Here is a 25,333-nt window from a genome sequence, read left to right on the forward strand (position 1 = left end):
GTTTGCGCGTGTGTAAGGGCCTCTCCTTTTTACGAATGTAAAAAGGAGACGTAAAGACTTCATTCTTTAAGGTAAGTGATCTATTACTTAAAATTATAACATTTTTTCCACAGCTTTATTGTTTTTAAGGACTTTACAGTAAGGTAAGTGTAGTTTTAGACCCGATTTTTAAAAAAATTATTTTTTTCAAAAATTTTATTAATTGTTTAAAATAGTTTTTTAAAGTTATTTATAGTTTATTTAATTATTGGGATTTTTTTAAAATTTTATTTAAAGTTAAACTAGTCTTTTGGGCGTCCGTACTTTTCATGAGTTTGACAGTTCTTACTATCAAACTCATGAATGAAGTTTCCCCTCCCCTGATTGGCTGCACAGTGCTCACCTGATCCCAGCCGGCATATCGCACTAACTACGCCGCTGGATCAGGCAAGCACATCGCGCCGACATCTGAACCGGGCCAGTGACAGGAATTCCAAGCAGGCCCAGGCTTCAGATGTCGGCGCGCCGGGTGAGTGCACATCGGGGGCTTGCACGCGCGGCAAGCACCCGATCCTAATTTCTGGAAAATGAAGCTTTAACTTTGGAGGAATAGGCTTGTGCAAGAGTGTGAATGCTTAATTGAACATAACTGATCCAATGAGTTTAATGCAATCATTTATAAAAGGCACAGACTTATACTGGATGTGCTTTTGATTTTTCTTTTGTGAGAGATATTTTAGAATAGAATATTTAATGCCTTTTGTAATAAGTTCTGTTTTGTGCGTGAATGATCTGCTCTAAATAGTGATGATCATTTTCAGGTTTAACAATACTGCAAGCACTTAGGGACCATCACAAAAGAATGAAGAATATTTCATGAGGAGAGAGGACAGGAGGTGATGGAGGAGAGTCTATGATGCTTCAGATGCACTTGTACATAAAATCAATTCTCTTCATTTTTGACTGCTTGCTTTTGTTTGGGGCTAGGCAAAGTAAAAAAAAAACATACTTTGTAATCTTGCGAAAATAAGAACAATTATGATTGGCCTCACATTGTATATTAATAGAAATTATTTTCAAGTATAAACCTCACAGGATTGTAGTTGAATGTTTTTGAGGGAATTCTACAGGCCAGTCAGTTTGACCTCGGTAGTGGGAAAGCTTTTAGAAACAGTAATCAGGGACAAAATTAACAATCACTTGGATAGGTGTGGATTAATTAAGGAAAGCCAGCACAGATTTGTTAAAGGCAAATCGTGGTTAACTAATTTGATTGAGTTCTTTGATGAGGTAACGGAGAGGGTTGATGAGGGTAATGCGGTTGACGTAGTGTACATGGATTTCCAAAAGGCGTTTGACAAAGTGCCACATAATAAGCTTGCCAGCAAAGTTGAAGCCCATGGAATAAAAGGGACAGTGGCAGCATGGATACAGAATTGGCTAATAGGAAACAGAGAGTAGTGGTTAACGGTTGTTTTTCGGACTGGAGGAAGGTATACAGTGGTGTTCCCCAGAGGTCGGTACTAGGACCACTGCTTTTCTTGATATATATTAATGACTTGGACGTGGGTGTACAGGGCACAATTTCAAAATTTGCAGATGACACAAAACTTGGAAGTATAGTGAACAGTGAGGAGGAGAGTGATAGACTTCAGGAAGACATAGGCCCAGAAATTCAGGTTGGGGGCTTCCCGCGGGTGCAAGCCCCCGACCTGTACTTACCTAGCGCGCCGGCCGTTGAGCTGTGGGCCCGCGTGGGATTCTGATCCTGGGCCTCCTCCAACTGCCGGCGCGCAGTGCTTGCGTATCCCAGGGGCGCAGTTAGTTCGATGCGTCCCCTGGGATCACGTGGGCCATGGAGAGCTAATGGTAGCAGGGAATGCTTCATTCATAAGTTTGACAGGAAGACCTGTTAAACCTATAAATACTATAAGCACCAAAACATCACTAAATCTTCAAATACATTTTAAAAAACATCACATAAATTACATGAAATAACTATATTAAACAATAATTTAAATTTTTGAAAAAATTAATTACATTTTCTAACGGGGCTAAAAATAAACTTACCTTTCTTTAAAGTATTTAAAAATAATAAACCTGTGGAAAAAATGTTTTAATAATAATTAATTCACCACTTACCTTGTAAAAAGCAGGCCTTGCACCTGCTTTTTAAAAGTGTAACTCCTGGAGACTTACCCTCCCGGGAAAACCTGCTAAAAAAACATAAGTTCGATGCGCACGTGCAGCCTCTCCTGTGCACGCGTTCCACCTCTGAACCCCTTTCAGGGGAACGGAAGTGCCGGTTTCCCGCGCATGCGCAGTGCATGCACGAAACCAGCACTTCCATTGGGCTTACGGGTGAGTACCTCGTGTGTACTCACCCATGGAGACCCAAATTTCTGGGCATTGACAGGCTGTTGAAATTGGCGAACATGTGGCAGATGAAATTTAACGCAGAAAAGTGTGCAGTGATACATTTTGGTAGAAAGAATGAGGAGAGGACATATAAACTAAATGGTACAATCCTGAAGTGGGTGCATGAACAGAGAGACCTGGGGGTATGTGTGCACAAATCATTGAAGGTGGCAGGGCAGGTTGAGAAAGCAGTTAAAACAGCTTACGGGATCCCGGGCTTCATAAATAGAGGTAAAGAGTACAAAAGTGTGGAAATTAAGATGAACCTTTATAAAACACTGATACGGCCCCAGTTGTGTCCAATTCTGGGCACCACACTTTAGGAAGGATGTGAAGGCCTTAGAGAGGGTGCAGAAAAGATTTACAAGAATGATTCCAGGGATGAGGGTCTTCAGTTACGCTGATAGACTGGAGAAGCTGGGGTTGTTCTCCTTGGATTGGAGAAGATTGAGAGAAGATTTGATAGAGGTGTTCAAAATCATGAGGGGTTTGGACAGAGTAGATAGAGAGAAACTGTTCCCATTGGCAGAAGGGTCGAGAACCAGAGGACACAGATTTAAGGTGATTGGCAGAAGAACCAAAGGCAACGTAAGAAAAAACTTTTTACGCAGCGAGTGGTTAGGATCTGGAATGCATTGCCTGAAAGGGTGGTGAAGGTAGACTCAATCACTGCTATCAAAAGGGAGTTGGGTAAGTATCTGAAGGAAATAAATTTGCAGGGCTACGGGGATAGGGCAGGGGAGTGGGACTAGCTGAAATACTCTTGCAGAGAGCCAGCACGGGCTCGACAGGCCGAATGGCCTGCTTCCGTGCTGTAACCATTCTATGATTCTAGTGTGGCAGATTTCTATTCTCCCTAGTAGCTTTAGGCACAAAAAAGTTAAATCTTTTATATTTTAAAATGTTGTAGCGTAAGTGATTTATAATCATTGTCAGAACTCCGCAGTGATATAATAACCTGAAAGTTAATCCCACGTATCCATTTTTTAATTTAATGATTTTTGCTGGGAACTTTTATTCAGTTTAGAATTTTGTTTTGGTGGCAGCAAGTGTGATGTTAGGTGGAGGCTACTCACTTTGTGAATGATGTGTGATGACATCTACACTGAATGATTGCCAATATGTCGCGAATCACCATGTTTATTGAGTGCAGTCCACAATTGATTACAAGGAAAATAACAACCAGTATATATAATGTCTGCTGAATAAGACAGAGCTGTTAAATCTAAATAGAAACCCTGGTTTTAATGAATATCATTAATGCTGGTAAACAACCAAATACAACGCATTTTGCCACTGGCAGAAAAGCAGACCTTGGAGCAGGGGTCATCAAGCGGTCACGCATCAAACCTTACATTAGGCAAATGGGTTTGTCAGTGAAGCATTGGCTGCTCCTGTGGCCTGACAGGGTGCTGAGAGCTAGACTGTGATCAGAATCCCATGAAAGGACGCTACATCCGATTGGTGGTGGCTTTTTACTCCCCGCAGGTTATCTCAAGAGACCACAATGAGCGACAGCTTACAAATATTGATTTTCTTTTTGAGTGGCTGAAAAGATTCTGCCCGGGCTCTTGCTTGCCTTATGTTTGCCACCTGGTGATGGACAATCAAGTGATGCTCCTGCAACTCAGAACATTGGAGGGTTATCAATGAATCATGTGTCAGACTCTGCCATTTGTAACTGCTTGACTCACATTGTCGTCCTTTTGAGGAAGTCTCCGGTAGGTTCAGGCCCCTGGAAAGGCAGTCCCCACAGGTGCTATACTGGGAGAGTTTGTGTGACCACAGTGATGTGATCTGCTGCAGCACCATCTATCACAATGTGGATTTCACAAGAGAATGGTAACTTTTTCAGAAATGTGGATGATTGGTGAGGTCATTGTGCCATTGACCATGTGTTTATAAACACCCTGTGATATGGCCAATGATGCCCCTTTAAGTAGCAAAGTAGTCTCTAACATTTATACAGTCCTTGTGTAAGAGAATTGTTCGTCCCTTTTTCATTCAAAAAGTGAAATGTTTTGTGTTGTCTTTAGCCCCAAGCTACACATTTCTAGTTTACAGTGGACTTTTGTGTAAATGGCTTACTTGAAGTGTAAAGGAACATAAATTCCTCATGGTGTAAACAGGTGAGGATATCTGTTAATTCTCCTAAATTCCCTTCCATCTCATTTTAATCCAAGGCCTGAGTGGGGAGATGGGTTCCCCAACTAACCAAACCTGCCAGGAATGGGGGTCAGGGCCAGAAACAAATATTCTGTTTCCTCATGAGCCAGGAGGAGCAGGAGTGCTTCTCCCTTCCCACAAGGAAACCTTGGGCTTCCCGTGCCCTGGGCTTCCAACCCCCCGCCCCGCCCCCCCTTCCTGGCCAGGATTCCCTTCCCTTGGACCGTTCCCCGCAGCAGCCTCCCGCTGTCCAGTTTTAATGGTGGGCCAGCCGCTTCCCGCCATTTTGGTCGAGAAGCGGAATGTTAATGAGCTCTGACCATCAAAATCGGCGACCTCCCCGCGACCGCTCCTAAAACGGGCTGGTCACTCGCTTTGTCCCAGGAGTTAAATTCGAGCCCTGTATATTGGCAATGGAGAGCAACAGGGGGCATTTGAAACTAATGTATCTGGAGATACTATAGGGCTGGATTTTGTGAATGGAGGTGAGTTGGAGGTGGGGCAGCTGTTTGTCCTGTCATTGTCCCATCTCCATCCTCGCCTGACGAGCCAGAGGGATTTTCCCCTGATTGAGCTTGTTAAGCCTGCCCTGTGGGCTCAGCAGGCCAATTAGGGAGGAAGTCACTGACAGATCACGTCAATGTCAGACGTGCTATCTGTCAAGACGCCTTGAAAGAAGAAATGTCAGCGTTTGACAGCTCTGTGAAGCTGTCAAACACTGACATTCTCTTTAGTTTGATGAGTCTTTGTGTTCAGGACTCATCAAATCTTTCAAATTTGTAAATTTCACATGGCTGTAGGAACGGAGGTACCTACAGCCATTCTGTGAAATTGACAAGCAGGATGTCGGCTCTCCCGATCCACCGCGGCTAAAGGCTGTAAGAAGAAAACAAGGTAAGTGAACACTTTTTTAAACTTATCACTCACCTTGCATACTTACCACTCCACACTTGCACCCACCACTCACCTCTACACCTTACTTCTAGGTGCCTCCGACCGCCGCAGACCTCCTTCACATCTCCTCCAACCCGGCAGGGTTCTCTGAGGTTGGGAAGCCTTCACCTGTGAAGGTAAAATGGCACTAATCCTTTTTCTGCCTGTTAACTACCTGTTAAAAGGCAGTTAAAAGGATTAAATGCCTTTCCCGCCTTCAGGAAATGGGACCCGAAGCTGCACACCTTCCTGCCTCCTGGCAAAAGAGCACGGAGGTGGGATGGGGCCGCTTTGCCATCCGCCCCCACTTTCTCCGAGTTTACCGGCTGTCCCGCCTCCATGCCCGCCTCCTCGAGGCTTGGAAAATCCAGCCCAATGGGTCTAAACTGTTGGGGTTGGGGGGAAGCTGCACACTGTAATTACTGTGAATAGTCTCCCAACAGATCACCCTGGTTTCATTGTACCTTTAAAAAAAAAACATTTCCCATTTTTGTTTCACAGGAATTCCCTTTCCCAAGAACTTTCTTCAGATCTGCAAGAAGATTCTCTGTCGACTCTTTCGAGTCTTCGTTCATGTTTACATTCATCACTTTGATCGGCTTGGCACCATGGGAGCAGAGGCACACGTTAATACGTGTTATAAGCACTTTTATTACTTTGTAACAGAGTTTAACCTCGTAGACCGCAAGGAATTAGAACCTTTGGTATGTACCGCTATGAAGTGTCTTTTACATGATCCACCGTTCTTTTAGCAAGTATTAATTCATTTCCAAATACGGTAAAAGCAGCATGTGTAAACCAAGTCAGTAGTGTTTACTGCCATTAAGCCACCCCTGTCTGAGTTAACATCCTCGAAATTGTTGCCTGCGACACCTCTGAGCAGCTATTTCATGCCAGTTGATGAGGTGCGAAGAATATCAAAGAAACAAAATATTTTAAGTCTTTTAACTCGGAAGAGAATGTATTCAAAATTGTAAACTTATGACATCCCATAAATGCAATGTTAGTAATAAAAATATAGATTAAATAGTCATTCATCATACTTGCTGCAGACAAATTGTTGTGGCTAAATAATAGTGGACACTAGCTGTGAAGCATTTGGAATATCCTGAGGATGTGCTGGGGCTCTAAATAAATGTGTGTTTTCTCTCCTTTTTGCTTCTCTATTTTTCACTTCAGTCCTTTTTGTTTTAAGAGTTTCTGACCTTGTTTAGTTGTTGGTAAGTCCCACTTTTGATGCATGTTAATTTATCTCAACATCTCTGACTATCTAATGCACTTTACAGACCTGAAAAAAGGTAAGAATGGGTAAACAAAGACTGATCATTTTTGTTGGATCCTGTGAGCAGAATATTTCTGGTATTGGTAAATTTTCCACCTGATTTGTACTATTTGGAATATTGTGCGCTGAAATCCAAGTTTTAGTGGAATTTCTGCAGAAACTGTTCTGCAGTCAGTAAATTCACCAATTAAATTAATATGTTGCTCAGTGCAAAATATCCAAGAATGTCACATGATTTAACAACATGTAGCATCTTTAATGTACAAAATGTCCTACCGTGATTTACAAAGAAATAACAAGAGCGGCTGTTTTTCTGACATCCAGTTCTGGATGAGGTATAACTTCCTCCATTGGGAAAATCAAAGACATTTTATTCGGCCACAAATTCAGTGCCTTAACCACCGATTCCATCTGCTTCCCCAGCCACTGCTTCTGCTTGCACCAAACTATCACGTCCTTGGCAGACCTGTTTACCCCGAACCGAGCTTCCGACCCCATATTTACTCCATCACTAAGACCACCTATTTCCACCTCATAACATCGCATAGTTCCGCCCCACCTGCTACTGAAACCATTATCCATTCCTTTCTCATCTCCAAACTTGGCTATCCAATACTCTCCTGGCCAGCCTCCCAACCTCTACCCTCCCTCTCTTTTAAGACCCTCCTTAAACCCACCTCTTTGACCAAGCTTCTAGTTACCCCTCCTAATCTCTTCTTGCACTCAGTACCCATTTTCCTTGTACCTTTTTGAAGCACCTTGGGATGTTTTTTTCTACTTTTAAATGTGCTATATTAATACCTGTTGTAGTGGTAGTGGACCTGAGCCACGGGACATTGTTAGAGGATGTTTTTTTATTTATGATTAGATGTTCTATCTATTCCTAAAAAAAGGTTCTACATTAAAAGCACTGTATAGCTGCTGTTCCTCATTCTCATCGATATCTTTCCGAAAGTAAGACAGCCAAAGATATGCATGAAGAATCTGGGATGCCTCTGTTCATCCCTGAAGCGACAGGCCTCCACTTGTCAATTTCTTGCAACAGAAGTGCTAAGATTGGTAATTCAATACCTGCAGAATTGAATGCTTGTTCACACTCCTGGCTGTTAAGCAATGAAAATGGAGATCCGTGTCACAGCTAAACATCCAAATGTATGTCTAACAGCGACTGTACTGCATGAGTTAACGCTACTCCCTAATTGTAATTGTTGACCCAATCTTCCCCTTCCCCCTGCACATTCTACTTTTTTTCAATACAACTGGACCCACAGTGTTGATCGAGAGGGCCATGTTCTATGCAACAAGATGTGGAGCTTTACATAAGATTCTGCAAAAATGAAACTGAAAATCTCTGGGTGGCTGAAAAAAAAATGACAACGTTTGGCGTTTTTGATTTATTTAACAAAATGAGACTGGGTTATTTTAAGGCATGTGATTACACTCAGCGATTTCAGTCAGTTTCTGTGCAGCTCACCAGCACAAAATGAGCTTGTGATGCAGTCACGCTCATCTGATTCACAGTCGACATTTGCTGGATGTGTACAATGCTTTTTTCAGGAAAATTAGACCGTAAAATTCGGAGAGAAACCCCCAAGTAATGTAGTGGAACAAGCTCAATTACCCGATATAATGTGTACAAACAGGGTTATTTGCCAGCAGTCAGTTCATAAACTTGCAAGTACATCACAATCTTCAATGTGGAGATTATCATGCAGCAAGGACAGATGAGGTCCCTCTCCACCATGGTTATGTGTAAGAACCACCAGCATTTCATAGGATTACATAGGATATACAGCACAGAAACAGGCCATTCGGCCCAACCAATCCATGCCAGCATTTATGCTCCACTCGAGCCTCCTCCCGTCTTTCCTCATCTAACTCTATCAACATAACCCTCTATTCCCTTCTCCCTCATATGCTTATCTAGCTTCCCCTTAAATGCATCTATACTATTCGTTTCAACCACTCCCTGTGGTAGCGAGTTCCACATTCTCACTACTTTCTGGCTAAAGAGGTTTCTTCTGAATTCCCCATTGGATTTCTTGGTGACTATCTTATATTGATGGCCTCTAGTTTTGCTCTTAGATTCAAATAACTCAGCATGGCTTCAAGTTTCTGATAGACTTTGGAAAGACCAATTCCCTACCCATTGGCTACAAGATTAAGAGTGGAAGGAGCTGATTCTGAAAGAAAAAGATAGGTTAACATTTCAGGTAGAACCTTTCAAGTTTTATCTATCTGTCTTAACCTTTGTTAAAGTTCAATGTAAAGAAAAATGGGACAACACTAATGATGAGAGTGAGAGAGAGGTTAACCCATGGAGATCTTGTTCCATTAATGTACCCCTTTGGTCTGTTTAGGTGCAGTGCTGATCTCCATTTTCAATGCTGAACTTGCTAGCAGCACTCAGGCTAAACTGTAAAGTATTTTGTCATTTCAATTTCTGATGAATTTGGATTGTCTCTGTTGACTTGGCACTTCTACATATGCCTCTGGCTGAGAATTCACATGTAGGGAATCATGGGGATAGAACTCGTGTTTTACTGCTGCATTGTTAATCTTTTTTAAAGTGCTTTTAAGAACCTACTGAACTGTGAATTTAACTCTTACCCTGCTACATAAACCAGAACTCCCAATCGTTATAATTAGTAGAGATCTAACCACCTCCACATGGCATTCAATGGCATTACCTTCGTTGAATCCCCACCATCAACATGCTGGAGGTCACCCTTGACAGGAAACTTAACTGGACCAGCCACATAAATACTGTGGCTACAAGAACAAGTCAGAGGCAGGGTATTTTGCATGAGTGACTCACCTCCTGACTCCCCAAAGTCTTTCCACCGTCTACAAGGCACAAGCCAGGAGTGTGATGGAATACTCTCCACTTGCTTGGATGAGTGCAGCTCCAACAACACTCAAGAAGCTCAACACCATCCAGGACAAAACAGCCATCAATGATGAGGGACCCCAGCACGTGAGTGCAAAAGACAAGGCTGAAGCATTTGCAACCATTTTCAGCCAGAGGTGCTGAGTGGATGATTCATATTGGCCTACTCCTGAGGTCCCCACCATCACAGAAGCCAGTCTATAGCCAATTCGATTCACTCCACGTGATATCAAGAAACGGCTGAGCGCACTGGATACAGCAAAGGCTGTGGGCCCCGACAACATCCCAGCTATCGTGTTGAAGACTTGTGCTCCAGAACTAGCCGCGCCGCTAGCCAAGCTGTTCCAGTACAGCGACAACACTGGCATCTATCCGACAATGTGGAAAACTACCCAGTTATGTCCTGTCCACAAAAAGCAGGACAAATCCAACCCAGACAATTACCGCACCATCAGTCTACTCTCAATCATCAGCAAAATGATGGAAGGTGTCATCGAAAGAGCTATCAAGCTGCACTTACTCACCAATAACCTACTAACTGATGCCCAGTTTGGGTTCCGCCAAGACCACTCAGCTCCCGACCTCATTACAGCCTTGCTCCAAACATGGGCAAAGGAGCTGAATTCCAGAGGTGAGGTGAGAGTGACAGCCCTCGACATCAAGGCAGCATTTGACCAAATGTGGCATCAAGGAGCCCTAGTAGAACTGAAGTCAATGGGAATCAGGGGGAAAACGCTCCACTGGCTGGAGTCATACCTAGCACAAAGGAAGATGGTTGTGGTGGTTTAAGGCCAATCATCACAGCCCCAGGACATTGCTGCAGGAGTTCCTCAGGGCAGTGTCCTAGGCCTAACCATCTTCAGCTGCTTAATCAATGACCTTCCCTCCAACATAAGGTCAGAAATGGGCATGCTCGCTGATGACTGTACAGTGTTCAGCACCATTCGCAACTCCTCAGATAATGAAGCAGTCCATGCCCGAATGCAACAAGACCTGGACAACGTTCAGGCTTGGGCAGATAAGTGGCAGGTAACATTCGCGCCACCGAAGTGCCAGGCAATGACTATCTCCAACAAGCGAGAGCCTAACCACCTCCCTTTGACATTCAACGGTATTACCATCGCCGAATCCCCCACTATCAACATCCTGGGGGTCATCATTGACCAAAAACTTAACTGGACCAGCCACATAAATACTGTGGCAACAAGAGCAGGTCAGAAGCTAGGTATTCTGCGGTGAGTGTCTCACCTCCTGACTCCCCAAAGCCTGGATGAGTGCAGCTCCAACAACACTCAAGAAGCTTAACACCATCCAGGACAAAGCAGCCCGCTTGATTGGCACCCCATCCACCACCTTAAACATTCACTCCCTCCACCACCGGCGTAGTGGCTGCAGTGTGTACATCTACAAGATGCACTGCAGCAACTCGCCAAAGCTTCTTCGGCAGCACCTCACAAACTCGCGACCTCTTCCACCTAGAATGACAAGAGCAGCAGGCACATGGGAACACCGCCACCTCCAAGTCCCTCTCCAAGTCACACAACATCCTGACTTAGAAGTATATTGCCGATCCTTCATCGTCGCTGGGTTTAAAACCTGGAACTCCCTACCTAAGAGCACTGTGGGAGTACCTTCACCACACGGACTGCAGCGGTTTAAGAAGGTGGCTCACCAGCACCTTCTCAAGGGCAATTAGGGATGGGCAATAGATGCTGGCCTTGCCAGCGACGCCCACATCCCATAAATGAATAAAAACAAAGCCTGCTTGATTGGCACCCTATCCACCACCTTAAACATTCGCTCCCTCCACCACCGGCGCACTGTGGCTGCAGTACAAAAACTCTCCAAGACTTCTTCGACAGCATCTCCCAAACCCGCGACCTCTACCACCTAGAAGGACAAGGGCAGCAGACGCATGTGAACACCACCACCTCCAATTCACATGCCATCCTGACTTGGAAATATATCGTCGTTCCTTTATCTTCGCTGGGTCAAAATCCTGGAACTCCCTGCCTAACAGCACTGTGGGAGCACCTTCACCACACGGACTGCAGCGGTTCAAGAAGAAGGCCCACCACCACCTTCTCAAGGGCAACTATGGATGGGCAATAAATGCTGACTATGCCCACATCCCGAGAATGAATAAATAAAGTTACAGAACTTAGTGCTAATGGCCTTCCTTCCTTCCAACCAACCACACCCCACCTCACCCATGTCATGTCTACTTTTCTGACCTTGATAACCTGAGCATTTCCTCAACATCAAGAGGGAGGGATTTACAGTCAGCTGCCCACCTACAGAAACTACCCTCCACAATTGACTTCCGGATATGTCTATTAGACCCGTTCCCCGAAGAGAGTTAGTTACTATCCAATAATTCAGTGATGTGGTTCTGAAAAAATTAGATGAGAGCACATTGATAATGTTATCAGAACCACACAGTTCATAGCCAGGTTAAACACGTGCACCGTAGAAACTAAAAAGCACATCTGTGCTCCAGACCCCACACCAAGTGTGAGCAATGTTATCGACATCAGCTGTTATTCTTAAAGAAAAGAGAGAAAATGATCTAATTGCACATTCACTCAATCAGCATTTAAATGAGTCAAAAAGACAGGTGTGACTCAAAATGTTCAGCTGTTCATTTCAGATTTGTATGACTTTATGTGCAATTCTTAGAGTTTTGTCTTTTTATTAATTTCCTACAAAAAAGCTGCTGTCTTTCAACTGTCATGCGGTAGGAGAACATCTGTAATGTCACGGGGCGCTCTATACTTGCAACTCCATGCACCTCCTATGATGGTTGCTTTTTCCTCAAAAGCACACTCCATAATGCCTGCTATATAACAGTTAATTCTATTTAACGGAAAGTTTTAAAGAACATAATAGTTGGCAGTGAGTGACGAGGCAGTAATTCAATCTCATCGTTCTGTTGGTCATAAAACATAAGCTTTGCTTTCCCATTTTATGATGATGTTCCAGCCACACGATTCAATTACTGGCTGGTAGCTCACTGCCAAATAGCTATTATTGTCCTTTCAGGTCCTGTATCATAAAATGAGTAATACCCTTTCTCTGGTGGCTGCATGTAATTGAACCCTGGGTTACAGTACTACCTACCTATTGACTTTCTACTCTATTTAATTATTGGATTACAGATAATAAATAGGATAATAGAGTGGCTGGACTACTTCCTTCATAAAAAGGAAAACCGTATATAAAACTGTCCTTAACTTAATATTTTTAAACATGAATTCTCAGTCTTTAATTATTTGTGAATTGTCAGTAGTAATACAGAAACATGGCTACGTCCTTCCCAAAAGAGTGGGTGGGGGCAGGGGAACCAAAAGTCAGCACACGAGCTGCCCAGGGCCATACTCGTATGCCTTCGAGCAACTGAATCGAGTTCAGAACCTGCTGCTTGCCCAACCTCGCAGCAGGAGCAACAGTCGGAGCAGAAAGGAGAGGGGGAAGGAAGCTAACTTTAAAAACAGGATGGATTCTCCAGAAGGTCCATGCACACACTGATATTATGAAGCCGTTGTACAATTTGATTGCACAGTGCTTGTGGGAGGAATGAATTGATACATCCAGGTTGTAGTTATTTTTTAACCCAGGTTTGTTCATGGTTCACTCACAACTTCCTTTAGGGTAGGAAATCTGCCATCCTTACCTGGTCTGGCCTATATGTGACTCCAGACCCACAGCAATGAGGTTGACTCTTAACTGCCCTCTGAAGTGGCCTAGCAAGCCTCTCGGTTGTAACAAACCACTACGAAACAAAATAATAACAATGAAACCGGACGGACCACCCGGCATCGACCTCAGCACCGGCTACGGACTCGGCAACGGCACGCCCAGCCCAGTCAACCCTGCAAAGTCCTGCTCACCAACATCTGGGGACTTGTGCCAAAATTGGGAGAGCTGCCCCACAGAGTAGTCAAGCAACAGCCTGACCTAGTCATACTCACAGAATCGTACCTTTCAGCCAATGGCCCAAACTCCTCCATCACCATCGCTGGGTATCTCCTGTCCCACCGGCAGGACAGACCCACCAGGGGTGGCAGCACAGTAGTTTACACTCTGGAAGGAATGGCCCTGAGAGTCCTTAACATTGACTCTGGACCCCACAAAGTCTCATGGATTCAGGTCAAGCATAGGCAAGGAAACCTCCTGCTGATTACTATCTACCGCCCTCCCTCAGCTGATGAATCAGTACTCCTCCATGTTGAACACCACTTGGAAGAAGCACTGAGAGTAGCAAGGGCACAGAATATACTGTGGGTGGTGGACATCAATGTCCATCACCAAGAGTGGCTCGGTAGCACCACTACTGACTGAGCTGGCCGAGTCCTGAAGGACATAGCTGCCAGTCTGGGCCTGCGACAGGTGGTGAGAGAACCAACATGAGGGAAAAACCTACTTGACCTCGTCCTCACCAATCTACCTGTCGCAGATGCATCTGCCCATGACAGCATTGGTGGCAGTGACCACTGCACAGTCATTGTGGAGACGTAAATCCTGTCTTCACATTGAGGACACCCTCCATCGTGTTGTGTGGCACTACCACCATGCTAAATGGGATAGATTCAGAACAGATCTAGCAGCTCAAAACTGGGCATGTGGGCCATCAGCAGCAACAGAATCTGTAACCTCATGGCCCGGCATATCCCTCACTTTACCATTGCCATCAAGCCAGGGGACCAACCCTGGTTCAATAAGGAGTGTAGAAGAGCATGCCAGGAGCAGCACCAGGCGTACCTAAAAATGAGGTGCCAACCTGGGGAAGCTGCAACACAGGACTATATGCATGCTAAAAAGTGGAAGCAGCATGTTATAGACAGGGCTAAGCGATCCCACAATCAACGGATCAGATCAAAGCTCTGCAGACCTGCCACATCCAGTCGTGAATGGTGGTGGACCATTAAACAACTAACGGGAAGAGGAGGCTCCATGAATATGACCCTCCTCAATGATGATGGAACTCAGCACATGAGTGCAAAAAACAAGGCTGAAGCTTTTGCAACCATCTTCAGCCAGAAGTGCCAAGTGGATGATCCATATCGGCCTCCACCTGAAGTCCCCACCATCACAGAAGCCAGTCTTCAGCCAATTCGATTCACTCCACGTGATATCAAGAAATGGCTGAGCGCACTGGATACAGCAAAGGCTATGGGCCCTGACAACATCCCGGCTATCGTGCTGAAAACTTGTGCTCCAGAACTAGCCACGCCTGTAGCCAAGCTGTTCCAGTACAGCGACAACACTGGCATCTATCCGACAATGTGGAAAACTACCCAGGTATGCCCTGTCCACAAAAAGCAGGCCAAATCCAATCCGGCCAATTACCACCCCATCAGTCTATTCTCAATCATCAGCAAAGTGATGGAAGGTGTCATCGACAGTGCCATGAAGCTGCACTTACTCACCAATAACCTGCTCACTGATGCTCAGTTTGGGTTCCGCCAAGACCACTCGGCTCCCAACCTCATTACAGCTTTGGTCCAAACATGGACAAAGGAGCTGAATTCCAGAGGTGAGGTGAGAGTGACTGCCCTTGACATCAAGGCAGCATTTGACCGAGTGTGGCATGAAGGAACCCTAGTAAAACTGAAATCAATGGGAATCGGGGAGAAAACTCCATTGGCTGGAGTCTTACCTAGCACAAAGGAAGATGGTTGTGATTGAAGGTCAATCATCACAGCCCCAGGACATCGCTGCAGGAGTTCCTCAGGGCAGTGTCCTATGCCCAACCATCTTTAGCTGCTTCATCGATGAACTTCCCTCCAACATAAGGTCAGAAATGGGGATGTTCGCTGATGACTGCACAATGTTCAGTGCCATTCACAACTCCTCAGATAATGAAGCAGACCATGCCCGCATGCAACAAGACCTGGACAACGTTCATGCTTGGGCTGATAAGTGGCAGGTAACATTCGCGGCACAGAAGTGCCAGGCAATGACTATCTCCAACAAGTGAGAGTCTAACCACTGCCCCTTGACATTCAATGGCATTACCATTGCTGAGTCCCCCACCATCAACATCCTGGGGGTCACCATTGACCATAAACTTAACTGGATCAGCCACATAAATACTGTGGCAACACGAGCAGGCCAGAGGCTGGGTATTCTGCGGTGGGTGTCTCACCTCCTGACTCCCCAAAGTCTTTCTACCATCTACAAGGCACAAGTAAGGAGTGTGATGGAATACTCTCCACTTGCCTGGATGAGTGCAGCTCCAACAACACTCAAGAAGCTTGACACTATCCAGGACAAAGCAGCCCGCTTGATTGGCAGCCAATCTACCACCTTAAACATTCACTTCCTCCACCACCGGCGTACCGTAGCTGCAGTGTGTACCATCTACAAGATGCACTGCAGCAACTTGCCAAGGGTTCTTCGGCGGCACCTCCCAAACCCACGACCTCTTCCACCTAGAAGGACAAGGGCAGCAGGTGCATGGGAACACCACCACCTCCAAGTTCCCCTCCAAGTCACACACCATCCTGACTTAGAAGTATATCCCCATTCCTTCATCGTCGCTGGGTCAAAATCCTGGAACTCCCTACCTAACGGCACTGTGGGAGCACCTTCACCACAAGAAGGCGGCTCACCAGCACCTTCTGAAGGGCAATTAGGGATGGGCAATAAATGCTGGCCTTGCCAGCGACGCCCACATTCCATAAATGAATAAAAAGAAGATAATAAATCTAATTCAGTGTTTCCCCGATTTTTACAGCAGTCGGCTTCATGGGTGAGAAAACTTCACCCACTCTAACCAAGGATACCGATGAGCCCCTCTTTTTTGCGTGCACATTTTCACTTTTTTTTCCTCTCTCATAGAATCATAGGTCGGAATTTTCCCGTTGCTGAGCGTGTGGGTTTTGGGGCAGGTCGGCAGTGAAAATCGCCGAAATTGACAGCACGTCGGTGTAATGTATATACCTTTAAGGGGGGAACTATCTTTTACAGCTCATGTATACTGCAGTACCGGCAGTGACCACACCTGTATATAGCACTGAGTAGTAATCTGTACAGATCAGTTGCAGTCTGAGCCACATTGAGTAAACACCTGTTGTACCGTTCTCTGCAGTCTGTGTCTTATTATACACAGACACAACATTGGCGACAAGGCAAGTTCGAACCTACCTGCAACTCTGCATCACCTCCCGGGGATTCGTTCCTGGAGATCAGTGGATTGGAGGTCAAGGCCAGAGACTCGGGCGTCGACCACGGGCAACCGCCCAGTCATCCAGCAGAGACTCGAGAATTGTGGGGGAGGCAGTCGAGAGCCAGGCTTGGCTTTCCAGTCGAGGTGGTCCAGCGAAACGGGCTGGCAACAGGTAGTGCACAGACCCTTCCCGGACAGCGGCGGGCTAGAGCCTGACCGAGCGGCACAGCAAAGGGCCCAGCAGCGTCGACGGGGGAGAGAGAGAGAGGGCAGAGCGCACAGGGCGCAGCCGGTGTTCAGGGGCCGAGCAGCGTCGAAGAGAGGGAGAGAGAGACGCACAGAAACCCGCGAGACGCCGCCATTGCCACGAGGACCGCCGAGAGCGGCGTTGGCAGCAGCGCAGGAGAAGCACGTGAAACCTACAGGGCGCGGCCATTGCCACGAGAACCGCCGGGAGCGGCGTTGGCAGCAGCGGGGGAGGAAGGAAAGCGCGGGAGACACCATTTTAAGCCATTGGGAGACGCCATTTTAAACCACACCCAAACTGCCGAAGAGTGGCAGTGTCACCGCATTTGACAATGAAGTCGAAGATTGGACTACATATGTCGAACGAATAGAGGTATACTGCAAGGCAAATGAGGTGTCAGATGACAAGAAAGTGTCGGTATTGTTAAATTTAATGGGTGCAAAGACGTATGGTTTATTACGAAATCTAGTAACCCCAACGAAGCCAATGGAAAAGAGTTTTGAAGACATAGTAACGACACTACAGGAACATTTAAACCCCACACCGCTGCTGATAGCAGAAAGATTCAAGTTTCACAAACGGAACCAGCATAAGGATGAAAGCAATGCTGATTATTTAACAGAACTGCGCAAACTATCGAAACACTGCCAGTTTGGAACGGGACTGGCAGATACCTTAAGGGACAAGTTTGTGTGTGGGCTTCAAAGTGAAGGAACCCAGAAACGGCTTTTATCTGAAAAGGACCTTACGCTGGAAAAGGCTTTCAGCATTGCGGTATCATATGAAGCAGCAGCACGGGGCGCTGCAGAGATACAAAAGAGACCGCAAGAATATGGCACAAACGAAATGTCATATGGAACAGAGAAGTGCTATCGCTGCGGCAGAACACACGACCAGAATGATTGCTGGTTCAAAGACAAAGTGTGCAGACAGTGTGGAAAAGTAGGACACATAGCACGAGTCTGCAGGTCAGGAAAGAAAACCAGCAATAAGAAACCTACCAAAGAAAAGTACAAGAAGGTACATAAGATGACGGAGAATAGTTCAGACGAACAAAAGAGTGATAACGACTCTGAAAGCAGGGAACTGAGTTGTCTGAAACTACATAATGTGTGTGATGAAATATGTCATTCATCAGACTCTGTAGTTAACTACATATATTGTATTGCCTGCTCCGGTGTTTTACCTTGTATTGTATATAGTGCACCGCCCCCTTTGTGTGTCAGCTCCGCCCATACCTGGCCCTACTTAAGACAAGCCCAGGCTTGTCTTGCAGCAGAACAGCAGAAAGCTAGGTGAAGACACAGGCATCTTTCTTTGCTAATAAAAGCCTTGTTTTATTCAGTTAACTTTGAGTCTTGAAGTTATTGAGGCGCATCAATTTTATTAGCAAACTTTTATCGATGGATCAACTTTTGAAACCGGAACGCTTGGATTTGGACCCGCATGCTTCGGATGCATCGGCATGGTTTGGACACTGGTTCCAGTGCTTGGAATTTTTTATGGCCAACTCCGAAGCCGTCACAGCCTCTAAAGCCACTGGAGATGTGAAACTCGGGATCCTGCAGAATCGGGTAGGCCACCGGGTTTTTCCACTCATCCAAGACGCCGCCACCTACCTGGATGCCTGCAACATTCTAAAGGCCCACTATCAGCGGCCTACCAACGAGGTGTACGCCAGGCACCTGCTTGCTACCTGCACACAGCGACCCGGAGAGTCGCTAGAGGACTTTCTAGTCACCCTAAAAGTGCTTGGCAAAGACTGCAAATGCAAAGATGTGAAAGCCACGGTATACACACTCGAGCTTATTCGGGATGCCTTTATCGCAGGCCTTAGCTCTAATTACATCCGGCAGAGACTGCTAGAGAAAACGGGCCTAGATCTGACACAGGCTGTGGACACAGCGCGATCGCTGGATGTGGCTCAGAAGAACTCTGACTCCTACTCGTCAGGCCGCGCGGCCCACGCCGCCTCTGCTTCCCCGCCCGGTAGCCCAACACCGTCGGGGCCCTGCTCTCCCCCCAGAAGCCCTACGACCGCCGCGACGCATCGGGGCCCCAAATGCTACTTCTGCGGGCAGCCGAAGCACACCAGGAACCTGTGCCCGGCGAAAGGCACCACCTGCTGTAAGTGCGGTAAGAAGGGGCACTTTGGGAAGGTGTGCAGAGGGAACCCCGCAGGCAAAACCGCCACCGCCGCGTGCGCGCCGTGGGAGCGGCCATCTTGGACGCCATCTTGTCCGACCTCGTGGGGTCCGCCATCTCGCGAGCAGACATCGTGGACGCCATCTTACCCGGCCTCGTGTGGCCCACCATCTTGTCCCGATCAGGGCCCTACAGTGGCGTCGATCACAGTGGACCAGTCCAGACCGCACCCACTATCCAAATCGATGGTGGACATCGAGGTAAACGGGTGCAAGGTTAAATGTTTAATTGACAGCGGGAGCACGGAGAGCTTCATTCACCCTGACCTGGTACAACGACTCTCTCTAACTATAGTCCCTACTCAGGGCACGATCTCTATGGCCGACAAAACCCAGATATCGACTATTGCGGATTACTGCGCGGTACGATTGTCCATTAAAGGCACGGTATATAATAATTTTAAACTGTTAATTATGAAGGATTTATGTGTGAGCGTGATCTTGGGCCTGGATTTTCAGTGCCACCACCAAAGCATCACGCTCAATTTCGGTGGGACCCAGCCGCCCCTCATAGTGTGCGGTCTGGCTACCCTGAAGGTAAAGCCGCCTTTGCTATTCGCGAACCTTACCCCTAACTGCCGGCCAATAGCGACCAAATGCAGGAGGTACAGCTGGGAGGACAGGCGGTTTATCGCGACCGAGGTAGACAGGCTCCTGAGGGAGCGCATTATTGAACGCAGCAACAGCCCGTGGCGCGCCCAAGTGGTGGTGGTGAGGGGTAGCGAGAAGAAGCGGATGGTGATTGACTATAGTCAAACAGTCAACATCTATACCCAACTAGACGCCTACCCGCTACCCCGCATATCCGAGATGGTGAACCAAATCGCCCAATACCGGGTGTTCTCCACTATCGACCTCAAGTCAGCGTACCACCAGCTCCTTATCAGACCAGAGGACCGTTCGTACACCGCCTTCGAGGCAAACGGACGCCTCTACCAGTTCCTCAGAGTCCCCTTTGGGGTGACGAATGGGGTCTCGGTCTTTCAGAAGGAGATGGACCGCATGGTCGATGACCACCACTTGCAGGCAACCTTCCCCTATCTCGGCAACGTCACCATCTGCGGCCACAACCAACAGGACCACGACTCAAACCTCGCGAGGTTTCTGAAAACCGCACAAAAACTCAACCTCACCTACAACGAGGACAAGTGCGTTTTCAACACCACGCGCCTCTGCATACTAGGCAGCGTGGTGGAGAATGGGGAAATCGGACCAGACCCCGACCGATTGCGCCCCCTACGGGAGCTGCCCCTGCCCAACACTCCCAAAGCCCTGAAAAGGTGCCTGGGGTTATTCTCGTATTATGCCCAATGGGTCCCTAACTACTCCGATAATGCCCGCCCCCTCTTGAAAGCATCCTCTTTCCCGCTCTCTGCTGAGGCCCATGCTGCCTTCAAAAGCATTAAGCAGGATATTGAGCGGGCCACGCTACAGGCAGTGGACGAGAACACTCCCTTTCAAGTGGAAAGTGATGCGTCTGACTTTGCCTTGGCGGCCACCCTCAACCAGGCGGGGCGGCCCGTAGCTTTCTTCTCGAGGACCCTCCAGGGGCCCGAGATCAGACACTCCTCCGTGGAAAAGGAGGCCCAAGCCATCGTGGAGGCAGTGCGCCACTGGCGGCACTACCTAGCCGGCAAACGCTTCACCCTACTTACCGACCAGCGGTCGGTAGCGTTTATGTTCAATAATAAACAGAGGGGGAAGATTAAAAATGATAAGATTCTTAGGAGGTGGATCGAGCTCTCCACCTTCGAGTACGACATCATATACCGGCCGGGGGCCCTTAACGAAACCCCCGACGCCCTCTCACGAGGGATGTGTGCCAACGCCACCGGGGATCAGCTACAGACCCTCCACAACGACCTCTGCCACCCAGGGGTCACACGGCTGTTCCACTTCATAAAGTCCCGCAACTTACCCTACTCGATTGAGGAAGTTCGGTCTCTGACCAGGAACTGCCACACTTGCGCTGAGTGCAAGCCTCGGTTCCACCGCCCTGATAGAGCCCACCTAATCAAAGCTACACGGCCCTTTGAGCGGCTTAGCTTAGATTTCAAGGGCCCCCTCCCGTCCGTCGACCGCAATGTTTACTTCCTGAACATTGTGGACGAATACTCCCATTTCCCATTCGCCTTCCCCTGCCCAGACATGACCAGTGCCACGGTCATTAAATGCCTCAACAGCCTGTTCTGCCTGTTTGGTATGCCAAGCTATATCCACACGGATAGGGGAGCGGCCTTCATGAGTGAAGAGCTACGCCAGTACATGCTGTCCAAGGGGATTGCCACGAGCCGTACCACCAGCTACAACCCCCGGGGTAACGGTCAGGTGGAGCGAGAGAACGGGACAGTATGGAGGGCAGTCACCCTAACTCTAAGGACCAAGGGACTCCCTATCTCCCGCTGGCAGGAAGTCCTCCCAGATGTGCTCCACTCAATACGGTCACTATTGTGTACAGCCACTAATGCCACGCCTCATGCGCTAATGTTTGTGTTTCCCCGGAAATCCACCTCAAGCGTACCCATACCGTCATGGCTCTCCACCCCAGGTCCGGTACTTTTGCGGAAGCATGTGAGGGGCCATAAGACGGACCCTCTCGGGGAGCCAGTGCACCTGCTCCACGCCAACCCACAATATGCGTATGTCCGGCACGCCGACGGACGGGAGGACACTGTGTCCATAAAAGACCTCGCCCCAGCCGGTAACAACAGCAACAATGACTACAACGTCAACAGCAACAACGACAACAACCACAACAACTATTACCCACCCACTCCACCCACTATTCTTTCATCACCCCCGGAAGAACACCAGCCAACGGTACCCCCACCACCTACTCCTTCAACAATCCCGGTGGCGCCCCCGGCAGAGACCCAGGAGGTCACCCGGGACACCCAGCCGGCACCCGCGGCACCGCAACTGTTACGTTGGTCACAGAGGACTATCACACCCCTGGACAGACTAAATCTGTTGAAGGGGTGAATGTGATGAAATATGTCATTCATCAGACTCTGTAGTTAACTACATATATTGTATTGCCTGCTCCGGTGTTTTACCTTGTATTGTATATAGTGCACCGCCCCCTTTGTGTGTCGGCTCCGCCCATACCTGACCCTACTTAAGACAAGCCCAGGCTTGTCTTGCAGCAGAACAGCAGAAAGCTAGGTGAAGCTAGGTGAAGACACAGGCATCTTTCTTTGCTAATAAAAGCCTTGTTTTATTCAGTTAACTTTGAGTCTTGAAGTTATTGAGGCGCATCAATGTGATCACAACGGAGGATCACCGAACCATTTGGGTCACTCTCAAGATAGCAGGAGTCCAGGTAAAGATGGAATTGAACACAGGATCAGCCATAACAGTCATAAACCGACAGGACTACGAGCGGCTATTCTCACACATACCCTTGAGAGACACAAAAATGATTTTGAAGACGTACACGGGGCAAAAAGTCTACCCCAAAGGAAAAATAAGGGTGACCGTTATATATAACGGTAAGGAAACACCAAAACTAGACCTGTATGTATTGCAAGATGGAGGACCACCATTACTGGGACATGAATGGATCCGGAAAATACAACTGGATTGGCATTCCATACAGGCACTGACTGTGGCTGACAAAAAGGATGATGACGTCACACCTGGGCGACTGTCAAAGATCCTAACTGACGCAAAAGAAGTGTTCCAGCAAGGACTCGGAACACTAAAAGGCATGACAGCGACGATTAAAATTGAAGAAAACGCAAGCCCAAATTTTTTTAAGGCCAGACCAGTACCTTATGCGATCCGCCCAGCCGTCGAAGCAGAGCTGGAGAGTCTGCAACGTTCAGGTGTACTGTCCAAGGTAGACTGGAGCGAGTGGACTACACCCATCGTCCCTGTGATGAAAAAGTCGTTGAGCAGCACGCCTGGGGAACCAAGGAAGGTTCGCATCTGTGGGGACGTTAAGGTAACAGTGAACCCGGTCCTTCACACTGTACAATATCCACTTCCGCGGATTGAAGATATTTTCGGCTCGCTATCTGGAGGGAAACGCTTCACTAAGATTGATCTGGCCCAGGCGTATCTGCAAATGGAGGTAGAAGAAGCATCAAAAAAATACCTCACAATCAACACCCATAAAGGTCTCTACCAATACAACCGGCTGGTATTTGGGGTAGCATCAGCTCCGGCTATTTGGCAGAGAGCAATGGAACAAGTCCTGCAAGGGATCCCAGGGACCCAGTGTTATTTGGACGACATCCTGGTCATGGGCGAAAGTGACAGTGATCACCTTGCCAACCTGGAGCAGGTGTCCGAGCTAACCGCCCCAAATGCGAGTTTTTTAGAAAACAGATCTCGTATTGTGGCCACGTTATCGATAGAGGGGTTACATAAGTCCCCAGAGAAGATTGAGGCAGTAGTCAAGGCTCCAGCACCGGAAAATCTGTCATAACTGAGGTCGTTCCTCGGGCTGGTAAACTACTACCATAAGTTCTTGCCAAATTCGTCTACAATACTACACCCACTGAACACCCTACTGCAAACTGGGGTGCCATGGAAGTGGAGTGACGAATGTAGACGAGCTTTCCAGAAGAGCAAAACACTAATCACATCGAAAGAGGTATTGGCCCATTACAACCCAGCATTACCAATTCGGTTGGCATGTGATGCGTCACCCTACGGCATTGGAGCGGTGCTGTTGCACAAATTCTCGGACGGCTCAGAGAGGCCAATAGCCTTTGCGTCACGATCACTAACCTCAGCCGAGCGTAACTACGCCTAGATTGACAGGGAGGCCCTCAGCCTAGTGTGGGGAGTGAAAAAGTTCAATCACTATCTGCATGGGCAGAAATTCACCTTGCTGACTGATCACCAGCCTCTTGTCTCCATTTTTAATCCGAAGAAGGGCGTTCCGGCGATGACTGCGCAACGACTACAAAGATGGTCACTTTTTCTAGGGGCGCACCACTATGAGATTGAATATAAGGGCACGAAACAGCATGGAAATGCTGATGGGCTATCATGCCTGCCACTGCCTACTGCGGAGGAAGCACCAGCAGTGGATCCTGTCAAAATATTCCACTTGACTATAGTTGAATACCTACCGGTAACTAACGCTTGTATCGAAAAGGAAACCCGAAATGACCCGACACTGTCTCGGTTTTATGATTTGACGGTGAAGGGATGGCCAGCACATGGCGACTCACTGTTGCCAGCATTCTCTACAAGGAGAGAACAGCTGTCAGTGTGCCGGGGGACCTTGATGTGTGGATCCCGAGTGGTAACTCCACCCAAGTTAAGGGATAGAGTGCTCAATGAACTTCATGAGGGTCATCTGGGAGGGGTAAAAATGAAAAGCCTAGCCAGGGCTTATGTGTGGTGGCCGGGAACCGATAAACAAATCGAGGACCTGACCAAGAGTTGCTCAGGATGCCAGAAAGTCCAAAATGCACCACCACAGGCCCCTCTACACCCATGGGAGTGGCCCTCATCTCCATGGCAACGGGTGCATATTGATTTTGCTGGTCCATTCATGGACTCAATGTTTTTAATAGCCGTGGATGCGCACTCGAAATGGCCTGAGGTGATCAAAATGTCCTCCAACACCACGGAGAAAACTATTGCAGTCCTACGGACCATTTTTGCCAGGAATGGCTTGCCAGGACAGATTTGCTCCGACAACAGACCACAGTTTGTGTCCGAAGAGTTCCGGAGGTTCTTGAAAAAGAATGGGGTAAGGCATTACACATCCGCCCCGTATCATCCAGCCACAAATGGATTGGCTGAGAGGTTCGTACAAACCTTTAAGAAGGCAATAAAGGCTATGTACAATGACAACATTCCGCTGCAGCACAAGGTGGACTATTTCCTGTTCGCCTACCGGAATGCGACACATGCAGTCACCAACCAGGCCCCAGCCATGATGTTCTTTAACCGAAGGTTAAGATCTCGCCTGGATTTGCTCAGACCAAACGTACGAAGAGATGTTGAAAGTAAGCAATTCCAGCACATCCATGAGAAGCCAACAAGGAGCTTCAATGTAGAGCAACCAGTCTTGGCCCGC

At 47.5% G+C, this 25,333-nt stretch overlaps 1 protein-coding gene across 2 annotated transcripts in view; it reads left to right on the forward strand.

Moving 5' to 3' along the window:
* LOC147124701 (MOB kinase activator 3B) overlaps positions 1-25,333 on the forward strand; it is a 257,517-nt gene that overhangs the window by 214,050 nt on the left and 18,134 nt on the right. Inside the window, exon 3 of one of the 2 annotated variants that reach the window (XM_085991746.1) lies at positions 5,998-6,200. In XM_085991746.1, coding sequence (XP_085847872.1) covers positions 5,998-6,200 — 203 coding nt within the window. Of the gene's footprint in view, positions 1-5,997; positions 6,648-25,333 lie in introns of those variants that run through there. The other variant, XM_085991737.1, reaches the window with a different exon arrangement.

This window comes from Somniosus microcephalus, chromosome 1 (assembly GCF_052327205.1).
Source record: "Somniosus microcephalus isolate GS21.2 chromosome 1, FLI_Smic_1.0, whole genome shotgun sequence".
Taxonomy (NCBI): Eukaryota; Metazoa; Chordata; class Chondrichthyes; order Squaliformes; family Somniosidae; genus Somniosus; species Somniosus microcephalus.